The sequence below is a fragment of the Rhododendron vialii genome, chromosome 3a, assembly GCF_030253575.1.
Source record: "Rhododendron vialii isolate Sample 1 chromosome 3a, ASM3025357v1".
NCBI lineage: Eukaryota > Viridiplantae > Streptophyta > Magnoliopsida > Ericales > Ericaceae > Rhododendron > Rhododendron vialii.
This window is the reverse complement of record NC_080559.1, coordinates 21,369,693-21,385,000: the sequence shown is the minus strand read 5'-3', so window position 1 is coordinate 21,385,000 and position 15,308 is coordinate 21,369,693. Positions and strand designations below refer to the sequence as shown.

The 15,308-nt window shown below is 36.9% G+C and overlaps 1 protein-coding gene across 2 annotated transcripts in view; it reads right to left on the bottom strand.

Annotated features, from left to right (window-relative positions):
• LOC131320411 (scarecrow-like protein 30) overlaps positions 1-3,233 on the bottom strand; it is a 3,695-nt gene extending 462 nt beyond the window's left edge. The window contains exons 1-3 of one of the 2 annotated variants that reach the window (XM_058351113.1): positions 3,043-3,143; positions 190-2,561; positions 1-100 (exon numbers count right to left, since the gene is read on the bottom strand). The exon at positions 1-100 is cut by the window's left edge and continues 462 nt beyond it. In XM_058351113.1, coding sequence (XP_058207096.1) covers positions 291-2,555 — 2,265 coding nt within the window. In that variant the 5' untranslated portion in view covers positions 2,556-2,561; positions 3,043-3,143 and the 3' untranslated portion in view covers positions 1-100; positions 190-290. Of the gene's footprint in view, positions 101-189 lie in introns of both variants that reach the window. The other variant, XM_058351114.1, reaches the window with a different exon arrangement.
• Positions 3,234-15,308: the final 12,075 nt, after the last annotated feature.

Genomic DNA, 15,308 nt, shown 5'->3' with positions numbered 1-15,308 from the left:
TTCAATCTTCTATCAAATTGGAGAGCAATGGCCGCTGCTAACTGCACGCCTGGACCATCAAAGCACAATCTTGGAAGGCAGCACTGCGGCTTCTGCTCACCTGCTCAGTAAGAATATCAAGAAATTATCAACTTATATATGTATGTAAATGCACTTCAGAGAAGGGGGGAGAGAGAGAGGGGCAAGTACCTCAGCTTTGCATAACAAACATCACAAAATATTGCACAGCGCAAAGGGAGAAAGCCGAGCATGATACACATAGCGCGGTCATTCCCTTCCATGCAATTTCTTTAAAAAGCTGGCTTCCAAGAAGAAAGGGCGTGAATAATTCTTCCCTTCCACCCAAGAAGCATCCAATGACCATCTTCATCAACCACAAAATCCTTATTGTACCAAGCATTCACCTTTTCTTTGGTTGTACGCATAATCTCCCTGTCCAAGGGGAGTTGTTTGAATCCCGCCCTCAAATTCCTAACCTGCCACTGCTTGTACGTCTCCGGCCTCTCAATCCTCTCTGCACCTTCGCACGAAATGACATTCATAACCTCCCACCCAAATATCTCTTTCTCAATCAGCATCCTCTCGTGCACCTCGCGTGGCACAGTAGTCTCCAACATATCGAAAAAAGAAGAGTAGTGGAACATAGCCTCGCGGAACCGGGAAATAAAGAAGGGCGCATTGTAGGACCCATTTACCACACCCTGCAGGTAAACATTCGGATTCATCTTCCTGATGAGTTTTAGAACAATCTCCCTTGGGCTTTCCATCACCACAGTCTCATCAAGGAGATTCCTAAACCTATACTGGCAATTCACTACGAGCACCTCATCCCTGTCAAGCTTGAGATCCTCAATTTGAATTGTTTCCCACTTCTGTGCAATGGCATTGAAATCAAACGGAACATTGAAAGACTTTGCATAGTTGGCTAAACGCCAGCCTGTCTCCTCAACCCTTTCTGCCGGTCGGAAACCTGAATTCGGTAGATCAATCCCAGTAATCCGGACTTCGGGGGGTCCACCAGGCCTAGATGACAGCCGCTGTATTAGGCTAGGGTATTGGAAGCCATAAAGAATTCCAAAATCAACAATGTGCAGTCTCGCCGCTTTCTCAGATACATTCATAATCGTTCTGTTTGCAAAGAAATTTGAGACCTTTCTAAATGGACAGCAAGCAAGAGATAATTGGTAAGCCTTCAAAATCTCAGCAGCAGATGTCAGCTTTGTTATAACAGCTTTATAACTCTGGGTTCCAGAGCCAGCCATCCGTGCCTCAAGGCCATCGGCAAAATAATGTGCCATTCTCTGCATCCCATCCCCAGCAGGAGATGAATGCTGCCTAATCTGCTTTAATAGCTCACTTGCGCTCCTTCTGTCATTTGCAGAAACAGCTTGTGCACATAGGGTTAAGAGAGTTGTAAGATCTACCACATCCCTTTTACCACCCTTTTTTCTACCACGTGCCCTTCCACCGTTCAATCCCTCAGATGGACCGTTCTGTTGCATATTTTTGTTCACTGCATTCTGCAAGGCTTCACGAAGAGCAGACTCATCATTTTTTTCACCACTATATAGTAACACCCTATCAAACATCTCTGATGTCACACTCGTTTCCATATAAGGCGCTGACTGCTTGTTACTCCTCCCTTCCTCCAAATCAAACTCTTGACGATGAGCGTTCTTCTTTCCCCTTGAACCATCAAGAGAATACTCCCTCTCGTACTTGTTCTCTGCCTTAACTACCAGACCCTTCCCCTTCCTGTCTTCCTTTTCCTCTTTAACTAAATTATTACTCCGCGAATCAAGAGACAAACCATTACCACAAGGAAGGAACTTGCTTGCTTCCTCAAACCCTCTTTGATACTGGGAGAAAGAATTGGTATCATTGAATATGTCATGAACTCCAAGTGTACTGACAGGTGAGTCCGTAAGTGCATCTATGGCACTACCAACACTACTTGATGAGCTGAAAGATGACCGAGAAGTGGACTGTGAAGAAAATTCACTAGCCGCAGTTTGAACAGGAATAGGCTCATACTCAACATGATCATAAGTCAAACCTAGATCTATTACACAGCTGCTCGTGTTATAGTTATTCTGAGCTATCCCATAGCATTCATTGGGATCATCACTATCTGGTTCCACATGATGTATCTGGTGGTGATCTGGAGAAGGAGAAGGACCCTCCTTCTCCACAAGGACCTCATAGAATGATTTCTCGGCAGCTTGAAGAGCTGCAGACTCCTGAAACATACAAGTCTTTTCTTCCATGTCTTCTTCCATAAGCATCCGGTTTATGAACTTAAGCACCCCATCACTAAAATCACAGTCGTCATGAGAATCGCCCTCCGTACTCATGGCAGATGGTGTGCCTACAAGATCCGGGTGTGGATCGGGTGGAAATGGAGGGATATTCAAGAAATCGTGGTTCAAAAAAGTACCACCACCACCATTGAATTTAGTGACAAAATTATGATCTGAGAGGAATGGAATAGCTGCTTCGTCGTATTTGGTTCCGTTGATCGAACCACAATAATAACCACTCAGTTGTTCATCCATGAGTATCTGCTTCACAAGAACAAATCAAAATGACTATCGTCAAAATCTAAATCAAAACTCCAACGTCAGATTCTTTTTTTTTTCCCCTAGATATGTCTTTCTTGCCAAATCTTACTGCTTGATTGCAAAGATACTCAAGGCACAAACACTATATATCAAAGACCCAGAAACACAAACCCCAAAGTGAATCCAAAAATGGGTCGAGAAGAATGGGAATTTTAAGAAACATAGCACAACACCAAGTACATGTGTAGCTGCAGTTAAAGGAAACAAACAAATAAATAGGCTGTGAAACCCACAAATATTCACCAATTTGATCTACTCTTTGGGAGCATATTCGCATCCAATACACACAAAGAAAGAGACTTCAAGCTCGAAAACCGTTGAAGGAAGTTATCAATACCCCTAAATTTTAAAGTTATATCAACACATATATATTGGCATATATGAATACAGAAATTTAGAGGTTGGAAATAAGATAAAGTACCTGAGCAAACGAGAGAGAGAGCGGGGGGGTGGGGGGGGCTTTGATCCAGACAAGCAGAGGGAGTGTTGGAAGTTTCCCCTTTTTGATCTGGAAGTTGGAAACGCCTTTTGTTTTGTTGATGGTAAAAGGTATATTGAGTCGTCCTGAAGATCACGGGAGGGTGGTGGTGGTGGGGACCAATCTGGGCCGTCAAAATCTCTGGCGCGAGTATATACGGTAGGATTGCCAACAAAACGTCGGTCCGATTGTTTACTGTTGTAGGAGTAATGAACTGCGTAAAGTCCATGCACGGGTTGAATTAATGTTTTTAAACATTAGTTTGCATTTATTTAGATAATATATAATGTAAAATCAAATTATATTTTAGACAGTCCACTTCTTATCCACTCCCTCTTGCCATCCACACCGTCCGCACCTCCCCTTTTCTGATCGAATTGCGACGATTTGAGCCGCTCAATATGTTCAGAACGTGATTTGAAGGGTACTGCAAGAAATGGGCAAAAAAAATGACCAGGAAGAGTTTCATCCAAACAGTTTTTTTAGTAAACGGTTCAATGAAAAACTGCTCTAATCAAGCCCTTTCTAGGTCATTTTTTTTTGTCGATTTCTTGGGTACCCTTAAAATCACGTTCTGATTACATTGAGCGGATCGGATCGTCGTAGTTCTATTGAAAAAGGGGAGGTACAAACCGTAGCAAAATTAGGGATCCTTGACTTGAAAACTGGGGTATACTTAGATATGTTTAAAGAATTTACTCCAGTCCAGATTTAATAATCTCTAGTTCAATTCTAACCGGATAAAAAATGAGTTATATCTTTAAATTAATAATGAATTTTATATCCAATGTGGATCTTATTTGATAGATTTCAATTAGTTCTATACGACAATATTTTCAAAATTACATAAAATGTTATAAATTATAAGATATAATCGATTGAAAAGTGGTATGACCTCCCAAAAAGGACTATTAAATCCGGACGGAAGGAGTATAAAAAATGAGATTGATTTTGGCGCTCCATAAATTACTATCGCTACTCCAAAAGTGGAGTGCCAAAATCAATTTCTATTAGGAGTTGATTTTGGCACTCCACTTGTCGGAGCGCGGAGAGTAATTTTTGGAGCGCCAAAATAAAAAATCCATAAAAATGGAAAAAAGGTAGTTCACTATTGTTACATTCTTTTCTCTCTTTTTTTTCAACATCGTTACATGGGCGGAACTAGTATGGGGAGAGGTTGCACGTGCCACTTCATTTCAAAAATTCCAAAAAAAAAATTACTGAAAAAGGTTTAAATAAAAATGCGAAGAATGTACACAATGGTTAGTGGTTCCGTCATGTGCTTTGCAACTCTTGAGTTAGGGTTTGAAGCCCATAGCTATTGTTTTGGAATTTCCTCCTCCAAGACTATTACCCAAACCCCCGCCGCCGCCGCCCCGCCCCTCTAAAAACCCTTTCAGACTCTCTATCATGTTCGGTATGGATCTCTAGACCCAAACCTTCTTTTTGCGCACGGTCTTCAAAAACTTTTCTCTCTAATTACTACTCTAATTTCTCTTACTATCTCTCCTCCCAAATCCAAAATCCCAAACCAAACAAGGATTCCCAAATGATTTGTATTTTTCCCACTAATTGGGAAAGAATTTTATCACATCTGGACATTAATTTTTTTTCCCCACAAGTTTAGTATTTTGCGTGTTTCTTTTTGCATAAATTCCCAAATGGTATGTATTTCTCACTAATTAGAGAAGAATGTAACATATTTGGAGGATGAATTTTTTTTTCCATAAGTTTAGTATTTTTATTAAAAATTCTCACATGATTTGTATTTTTTCAACTAATTGGAGAGGAACGTAACACAATTAGACATTAATTTTTTTCTCCACAATTTTAGTATTTTTATTGCATGTTTCTTTTGGATTATAGTGAATGTATATTGACATAAAAATTAAATTCACAAACATGTGGATTTACACACTTGTATGAATAAATTACGGTGCTACCCCGTATCCGAATCCCGACTTCGCTCCTAGTTACATGAGTGTAATGAAGAGGGGAATTAGCAGATAGTGAGAAGAGGGACATTTTATCCCCAAGTCATGGAGTAGTTTTTGTGGAATTCATCTGGACATGAAACAGAGGAAAACAAATTCTGAATACATGGGAATGGCCACGTAAAATGACTATTACGCCCCTTAGCCAACCCTCCCCTTCTCTCTCCCTCTAACTTTACTCTCTCTCTCTCTCTCTCTCTGTGCTAATCTGTTTCTCAACCCCCAACCCGTCACCGCCGCCCACCACAACCACCACATTCACCATCCTCGTTGCCACCCATCACCGCCACATCGCTGAGCAAACACTGCTCAACGACGACTATATTTATACAGAGAGAGAGAGAGAGATATATGGGTATGGGAAATTGAACCTCAATTGGTTAATCTGAGAGAGAACACGTAATCTCTAAATAGTGGGGTGATTGGTTGATCTACGATGGGGATTGAGTGAATTCTGCAGAGATTGCGTGAATACTAACGAAGCGGTGGTGACATGAGCGGATCGATGTTACATATGTATATGTACATGCAGTCGTAGGTGTTTGTAGGAGACACGCATAGGGGATTGGAGAGAGAGAGAGAGAGAGAGAGAGAGAGAGAGAAGAAAATGTCGTTCTGTATTTTTTTCAACAATTATATATATTTTAATTTCAAATGGGTTTTGTGATGGATTTATAGGGTAGTATTCAGAGATCTATGCTACCACATCCTCGGAGCCAGATCCCCTGTCCTACTTACTCTGTCCAACTCCCCTGTCCGAGTCTTCTACATGTAACACATGTTCACTTCTTATTTCCTCTCTTAACAGCATTAAACTCCAACTCCATTCCAATTCCCTTTTACGTTCCCCTTCCCATGTCCAAGAAAATATTCCCCACCCCATGTCCGAGAAAATATTCCCCTATCCCACTACTCTGTTTTGCACGATTTTTTTCTCTGCACTAACCATACTATAAAAATAGTACAAACAAACATTAAGACCAAAAAACATAACAACAACATCATAACATAACCCATCTAGTCCCTAATCATTGGGGGTAAGTTAGATTCGCTCCGTCCTAATTTACTTGAGTAATGATTTCCACATAGATTTTTGTGTACATATCATGTACATACATTTTTGTGGGGCTCATATTGGAGTCTCACAAAATGATCCGAACCGCTCATCTTTTTTAAAATATTTTTTGGAGGATTCCTATAAAATATCAACTCCAACGGATATCGGTAAGGGCTTTCTCAGAAATCATAGGGCGAATTCTGTTTTGTCCTATGAATTCTGAAAAAGCCTTTACTAATATCTGGTGAAGTAAATTTTTTTTACAGAAACCCTTGAAATAATATTTTAAAAAGAGATAAGCGGTTCGGATTATTTTTGTGGGACCCAAAATGGGCCCCACAAAAATGTATATGCATTATATTGCACAAAAATTTGTGCAAATAACACGGTTGAATTTACTTGTCCCGGTTCTATTCTAACTGAATAAAAAAATTGATCATAACTTTAAATTGGTAATGAATTTTATATCCAATATGGATTTTGTTTGATAAATCTCGATTTGTTTTATAATACAATATTTTTGAAATCACCTAAAACATTATAAATTATAAAATATAATCAATTGAAAAGTGGTACGAACTTCCAAAAAAGACAATTAAATTAGGACGGAGGTAGTACATCACAAAAGGAAACATGAAGTTCGCTCACTTTTGGTCATTAACATAATAAAATAAAGATCATAACCATTACATTCACTTATAATCTTGATAGCCCTGCTGATCACAAAAAAAAAAATCATCATAACCACTACATTCACTTTTAATCATGACAATCTTGCCGATCAAAAAAAAAAAAAAATCATCGTAACCACTACATTCACTTTTAATCTTGACAGCCCTGCAAAACAAAATTCGCCCTACGATTTCTGAGAAAGTCTTTACCGATATCCGTTGGAGTTGATATTTTACAGGAATCCTCCAAAAAATATTTTAAAAAAAATGAGCGATTCGAATCATTTTATGAAACCTCGATAGAAGCCCCACAAAAATGTATGTACATAATATGTACATAAAAATCTGTGTGAGAATCATTACTCAAGTAAATTAGAACGGAGCCAATCTAACTTATCACTTTGATTTTTCAAATTCTATGTTTTTTTGGTCTCAATGTTTGTTTGTACTATTTTTATAGTATGGTTAGTGCATGGAAAAAAATCGCGCAAAACAAAGGAGTGGGATAGGAGAATATTTTCTCGGACATGGGAAGGGGAACGTAAAAGGGTATTGGAATGGAGTTGAGTTTAATGCTGTTAAGAGGGAAAATAAAGAGTGGACACGTGTCGCATGTAGAAGACTCGGACAGGGGATCTGGCTCCCACTTCCTCCTCTTTTCCCATCCAAACAAGCCGTCGATCCCAACCCCCAAACCACTGAAAGTGAGGAGAGAGGGGTATGAAAATGAAACGATTTTAGGAGAGGGGTATTTTTGTCTTCAAAATCATGTTTTGACAATTAATTGTTTTCTTTCCATTACTTTATGATTTCCAAAAGGGAAAGTCTTTCAATACACACCCCTTTAAGGTGTGTACTACATGCACTTATTGTGTAGTTCATATTGTGCCACCTCATAAAAAATTACTTGTAGGACCGGTTATTTATAACATTTTATTTCGTATCGTAACTTTTTATCAATATGATTCGTAACTTTTTAGTAATAAATTCATAACATTTTTAAAATCATAACATTTTGGTGTGTTTCAATGAAAATGCATATGATACGCACTCAAATAAAGAGTGTGTATTGTATCACTTCCCTTTCCAAAAAAAGGTGTCCATGACTTGGGGATAAAAAGCCCCTCTTCCCACTGTCTGCTGATTCGCAGTGTTCATTTAGGACGCACGTCGAAGTTTGAATTTATACAGCTCGCTCTTTCTCTCATGCATGTACTTTCCTATATTTTTGAAATATTCAGTCAAAGTAAAAATAATTGGCATAATTTAGTTTTTTTTTTTTTTTATCCGAATTGGCATAATTTAGTTGATTGTGGCTTTTCTTCATTCTTTACACAAATTACAGAAATTACCATATTTTAAATTGATTTATTTATTTAACGTCCTCCTTATTTAATTCTAATAATACTTAATTAGGTGCATCGAATCTCGTCCAGTCTTCCCTCTCTCCCAAAACATGAATAATCTATAGGGTTTTTTTAAGAGAGAGATGGTAAGTGCACAACCATTCGAACACAACAGAACTCCTCATATATACGTGGGTCCCACACATATTTAACATACAGGATCCACGTGAATGTGAGAGGTTGTATTTGATGTTGTGTTCGGATGGTTGTGCATCTAACATTTTTGTTTTTGTAAATTATTTCCGTATCGAGTTGCTTGTATTAAGTATCATATTTTTTGTCATTGAAAATTTTGTTTTCTTGTTGGTATTTCGTTGAGAAAAATATGTCTTGTATGTGGTTCGAGGAAAGATAATATGCCCTCTAAATAAGAAATTTGATGCCGCCTTAGGCAGTAATATTATTTCTCTAGTTATTTACCTATATTTTTTTCCTCGATAGTTTCCCAAACAAGCTATGAAACTAAATTGTTGAGAATAGGCAAAAGAACATAATCAGACTTATTGTTGGATTAATTAAACTCCGAGAGGTTTGGCCAAATATGAATGAGCTAGGAAAGTACTAAATGTTTGCTCTTCATAAAGTCAATTTCATGGAAGTTAAACATTTTAATCCTTGAGGTCACTGACTCACTGGAGGTAGATCAAAAAAAAAAAGAAGAAGTCACTAGAGAATTTATCCGGTCGTTAATTTTAGGGCTCTAGAATTAGTCGTGGAGCAAAACTGGCGCAAATATCCGATCATAAGCAAAAGTTGGTTTGATTAGGGAAGAGTTCAAAGTATTTGAATATATACGTACTTTACATATATCTCAAGACATTTTTTTTTCCCTCGGATATCTCAAGACTTAGAGCAAGTTTAACAGTACTTAGTTATAAATACTTGTGAACAGTACAAAATTTTTATTTTACCTACTCACATTTCTTTCAACACTATACCAACACTATCTATTTAACTTACTCTCTATTAAAATACACATTCTTTCAATCTTTTTCTTTATTCTATTATTATAATATGAGAGAGAGGGGAAAAAGGAGAGGAAGAGGGAGAGAGAATTAAATAATCAAATAAATGATAACCGGATGAACAGTTGTGAGGCATTAATACATAACCAATTCTTCCAAAGCTATTTTACCTTCCCTTTTACCTCCTCCACTGCAACCTATTTTTTTGGTTCTCCTTCTGTAAAATAGCTTAAATAGTCATTTTAGCTCCACTGATAAACTTGCTCTTAGGCCCCATTCTATCGTGGATAATTACTGCCCATCAGACGATGTTTAGCATTCTGCTTTGAATATTAGGAGCAAATCACGACTACCAAATTGTGTACCCATTTTTTTTCGTGTGTGCAGTTGGGGGATTCGAGTATGGCATCCTGTTCCCATTGATTAAATAATACTCCATCTCCTACTTTAGTAGGAGTATATAATAAAAAGGCAAAATCTACGATCAGCCAGAAAAATTTCAAAATGACATCTGAACTTTGTATCAAATGTCACAGAGACATCTGAATTTAAGTTTATTTCAATTAAACTCATGTACTAACAAAATTTCCAAATTTAAACACCTGAACTTAAGTTTATTTCAATTAAACACCTATACTAACAAAATTCTCAAATTTAGACCCCCGCCGTTATACTACGTCCCAAAAATTGCTGACATGGCATCTCCAACCCGTTTAAGTTGCCTCATTGTACATGTTTTTTTGCCCAAACCCAGTTCTTCTTTCTGCTCGGCATACTTCTAATGATGGGTTTCGCTTGGATGCATCGTCCCCTGTTGAAAACATGTGCAATGGGGCAACTTAAACGGGTTGGAGATGCCATATCAGCAATTTTTGGGACGGAATATAACGGCGGGGGTCTAAATTTGGGAATTTTGTTAGTACTTGTGTTTAATTGAAATAAACTTAAATTCAGATGTCTCTGTGACATTTAGTACAAAATTCAGGTGCCATTTTGAAATTTTCCCACAATTAGCCCACAGGGTTTATGATGGTGAGTCTCACGCGCTACAGTGACTGCTCCTCTACGTCAATCAATGCATTGTCAGTCTAGCTTTATGCATAAGTGCTTTTTAGTTTGGGAGAAATGAAGTTATGTTCCAAAAATCTTCTTAAAAAATAAGCAATTTATTTCATATTTTTAAACTAAAAAATAATGTAAATAAAAAATGATTTTTTGATTTTTTTTTGCATCGTATAAAAGATCTCATCGAGATCTTTCAAACAAGATCCTTATTGCATATTTTTAAATTTTAATAATCTTATAATTTTTAAGCCTGAAATTATTTTCTTAGAAAATGAGGACTTTTTTTCTTTTGTTGAACGGGCTCTGACAATTTAGCCCTTAACTTTTTAAGGTGTCACTTGCTACTTCAACCGTTCATAGAAAAATTATTCTGTGCTTTGGTGCTTGTAAGATCTTTTGTGCATAATTTTTGAGTCTTTATAGTGGTCGAGTTTGTATAGTACAACGAAAGCTGCATTATTTTTTATTTTTATTAATTTTTTAGAAATTGATATTCACACTTTATTTTTGTTATCCGCACTCTCTTCTTAGAATTGGAAGTGTATGTATTTTTTATTAAAAAAAAAGGAGTGTGGATAACAAAAATGAAGTATGAGTATCAATTCCCAATTTTTTTTTACATTTGTTAATCTTGCGTTAATATTTTGTGAATCTTTACAGTTTGTCTTGATGAGAGAAATATAAAAGTTAAAATTATAAACCAAGTTAAAAATTTTCAATTAAAATTAAAATTATTGAATATAGACAATAAATTTTTTTTTGAATTATTTTTGTCCTTTTAGTGAACTTTTTCAAGATTTTTATCTTTTAGCTTTCGCTCGTCGAGCCGAATTAATAATCTATAAAAGAATTGGCGTAAAACTAATAATTGAGAAAAATTTAAATAAACATAATAAAATAATTCAACTTTTTTATTCGGCCAACCCGGACCCAATTTATTCTAAATTTCAAAGAAGCATAATTTTTTTATTGTCATTCTATGGGAAGTTCCGAACAGGCATCGATGCATCAAATAAAAAATGTGTTTAAGAGGACATAGGCTACCCTGATCAAAAAGAAAAAGGATGTAGACTGCTTTTGTCATTTTCAAAATTATAGTCTACCAACAAAAATGAAATGATATGCATAGTCTTTTTTATTTAGAAATTATACGTTTTTTCATAGTGGACGACATTGCATCATTTGGTTGCAAATAAATTTCATTTGCAAATTTAAAAGTGAAACTATGAGTAGCTGGTGGAGGTGTTTGTGAAAAAAGTAGACATTTAATTAAGGTACTTTTGAAAATTGAAATAATCATTTGATGAAGATACAAGACCAATTACATCACACACAAACAATTACACACATTCATACTGAGGTGACTACATGTGTAGTGCGGCCAATTAGGCCGTCCATCTCGGCAATGGATGGCTCAGATTTTCATCCCAACAATGGACGGATAGGATTTGTAGGAGCTCGAATTAAATCCGAGTTGTTCGTGCCAAAACAGATGACAGGATCAACCGTCCGGTGGGTGTACTACAGCCCCTCCCATTTTGTGTTTGTGTGTTGGTGTAGCATTGTTGGATAGAAGACTAATGAGAGAAGGCACAGTTTTGCATGCGTCCATTTTTTTTTTTTTAACTTCTTCAAAAGAGCTAGGGTTAATTCGGTCATTTGTGGCTGAAAACAATCAATCAAATCGTGTGGGCTGACATGGCATAGAAGGATGTTAAGCGACTGAAAAAGTAATTGCGCGTGGAGGAAATTTTTTAGAGCGTGCCATGCAATATAGTCAGGGGCTGACAGTGGATGGACCATATAATAAGACAGCATTAATTGATCGAATAGTAATATGCATTGATTGATTGAAGATAAAAATAAAATAAAACAAAAAACAAAAAGGGTGGGTAAAAAGTGATTAAACACAATGGCCACTTGTTTAAACAAAAAAAAAAAAAAAAACACAATGGCTATTTTTTGCGCTAAAAAGTAGTTATTTTTCAAAATATTTACGTAGAAGTGAATTTTTTATTTTTCTCATTCGTCTCGACACGAATCAATAACTCACAAAAATTTGGCGCAAAACTTATGACTACGGAAAAAATTCAAATAAGAACAAAATTCTCATTTTAAGTTAAGGCCAAAAGAACGGCTTTGTTTGGTTGAGAGCTTAGTTTAATTTAGTTTTGGCAGTGGGTGGAGAGAGATAGAGAGAGATGAGAAAGTAATAATTGGAGAAATAGGGTAATGATTGAAAAAAAATATAAGGTAATAATTGAAAATTAAACTAAAACTAAAACTAAAATGTTAAAAAAAAAGAGCCGCACCATTAACAATTTCTGTTGGCAACAAATAACATGCACTTTTATCTCGAAAACGTGGCCACTTGTCTGTATGGAGTATACACAATTAAATAGAGCTTCCAATAGAACTACGCGTCCAACTCTCTCTCTCTCTTAAAACACTTTTTCTCTCAAGTACCAAAAAACCCTAGCCGACGCTCGGGGGAGGAGCCTCCGCCTCTCTCACCCTCCTCCCCCTATCCGATCCCCCTCGCCCTCCTTGCCTCGTAGTCTCCCGCCATTTTGGCTTCCCGAGCAGCGGCGGTGCTTGTGTTGGGGTCTTCAGTAGCAGCTCCAAGCCCGTGTTTCTCTTTGTTCTGGGCTGTCAACGGTACATCGGGTGTGAAGAAGGGTTTAGTCTCCAACTGTCATGGTCGCTTGGGCCTGTCGGAGTGTTTTTCGGCGTTGCCTCGTTCTCCGCGCCCTAAGTTTCTCGTGTCAGTGGAGGCTTGCCATGGAGTCTCCTCGGAGTTTCTCCTCTGCTGGAATAGGTCTCTGTTCCAATCCGGCCGGCGGTTGTTGTGGTCTGTCCATGGGAACAGTCTTTCCTTTTTGCTTGTATTCTTTTCGTTGTTTCAATTACATCTGTTATTATTGTTTAATGGTTTGTGCTAGGATTTCATTTGAGATCTCTCTGTCTTGTCCCGGCGGACGGAATTTTCATATTGACACCTAGTGTTGATTTGCTTTTCAGGTTGTCCTAGGGTCCCCGATTAGGTAATTTGGTGTACTCTTGAGTTTTGCGATGTAATTTTTGCCTTCGAGCTTGAATTAAATTGACTGAATTCAAAAAAATCAAAATAAAGAGCTTCCAATTTTAAATGGTCACACTCCACGCATTATTAGGCCTGTCAATTGACCGGATCTGGTCCGGATCCGATCCGAAAAATTCGATGATCCGAATCCAATAACGTCGATCCGATAATCCGAATCCGATAATTCAAATACGGATCGGGTCGGATTTGGATTGGATTAAATCTGTTATCAATCCGATCTGAAATTTTATTTTTTAATTTTTTTTAAAAAACTGTAAATTTGTTATTTTTGAAAAAAAAAAGGTTTAAGAAGTTGTATTTTTATTTTAAATTTTTTTAATGCTAAAATTTTTGAAGTAAAAAAGTTTCTGGATCGGATCCAAATTTTTCGGATTCGGATTACCACTATCGGATTCGAGTTTTATCGGATTCGAATTTATCGGATCCGGATCGAATCCTGCCTATTAACAAGCATATGCATTATTTATTGGCACCATAATACAAGGCCAAACACGTCAAGAGAGATGAAATGGCGGGGACCAAAAATCTCCGAGCTCCATCTCTTTGTTTTTTCTTAACACAAATTTGGAGTGTTTCGATCCATTTACACGCATCTCAATTAATTTTTAATAGACAAATTTCATCCGTCCACTAATGTGGAGTCCAATTAGAGCCAAGATAAAGTCGCATAGGAGCTGGCTCTAAAAGAGTTGATATATAGTACGAAGAATGTTTTGAACCTAAAATCGAAAAAGAAATAATCTCCAACGTCTCAAACCTAGACCTGACCAGCACCGGTCCCTCTATTTCCCTCTATTAGGATTGAAAGTGGAGGGATAAGAAATTGCTTTCTATCTCTCTAATTCGGACACCTCTAGCTAGTTTTTGGAGACAAGTAGCACTAACCAGTATTCACTAACGAAGAAATTGATTAAAATCGGGATAAAGCTCCACATGGATTGCTCCACAATAGTTGATAGAATCAAAAAAGTTTTGAACCTAAAACTTAAGAGGAAATAAACTTACAAATCAGAAGCCTTGACCATCAGCCGGACTAAAATGGCGGAAGGATAAGAATTTGCTCTCTCACACTCAAAAATAATTGTTTTTTTTTTTAATCACCAAGAGAAGTAACAGAATAGTCGTGCGAAGATAGTGATTGTTTATATGGAACTAACTTTAATTTATCGATTAGTAAATCGCAATCATGGCAGTGAATGGTTCGTGTCGTGGCCCCTTAAATTTCATATGAACGTTTCGACATCGTTGCCTCCGGTCCAATGATCGATGTCAATTTCTAATCTCTTATTGGAGTAATTAGTAGTAGTACTCCACTAGCTAGTAAGGCAATAATAAGTCTAGGGAAATTAATTAATTTCATGTTGGAGACATAAAACTAGTACTGTATTTGATTACTACTCCAGTATTTACGCGCGTGCAGCAGTGGGATTTTATTATTAATTACAGTACAGTACAGTACATGAAGTCGTATTCCTAGATTAATCTCGATTTGGTTATTTTATGGAGTAGTAATACATAGAATTTCCTGAAACTTGCTTGATGGAGCCATAAGAATATTGAATTTCCATGAGTCATTGTCTGTCTTAATTAATTACTTCTTCTTCTTTTTCTTTTTCTTCCTATTCAATATTAATTGTGCTCAAATTAAACTCAACTTATAATAAGTGGAGCTGTTACTATTGAAGGTAGGAATATACAGCTGACTCCATCACACCAACAATTTTCTTTTAGGAGGAGGAAAAATTACAGTTACACATCATTTTGCGTCTCTTTAAATGAGTAATAAAAAGGTAATAGTCGTTTGTCATTCAATTTGGTTTGCAAGTTCGACTCCTGCTGTCAAAAAAAAAAATTACACTTAGGCCATTGGAGATTTACACGATCACTAATTCCAAAGTACAAAAACTAGTTGAAAGGAACATCAAATTGCCTTGAACACCCAGCTATA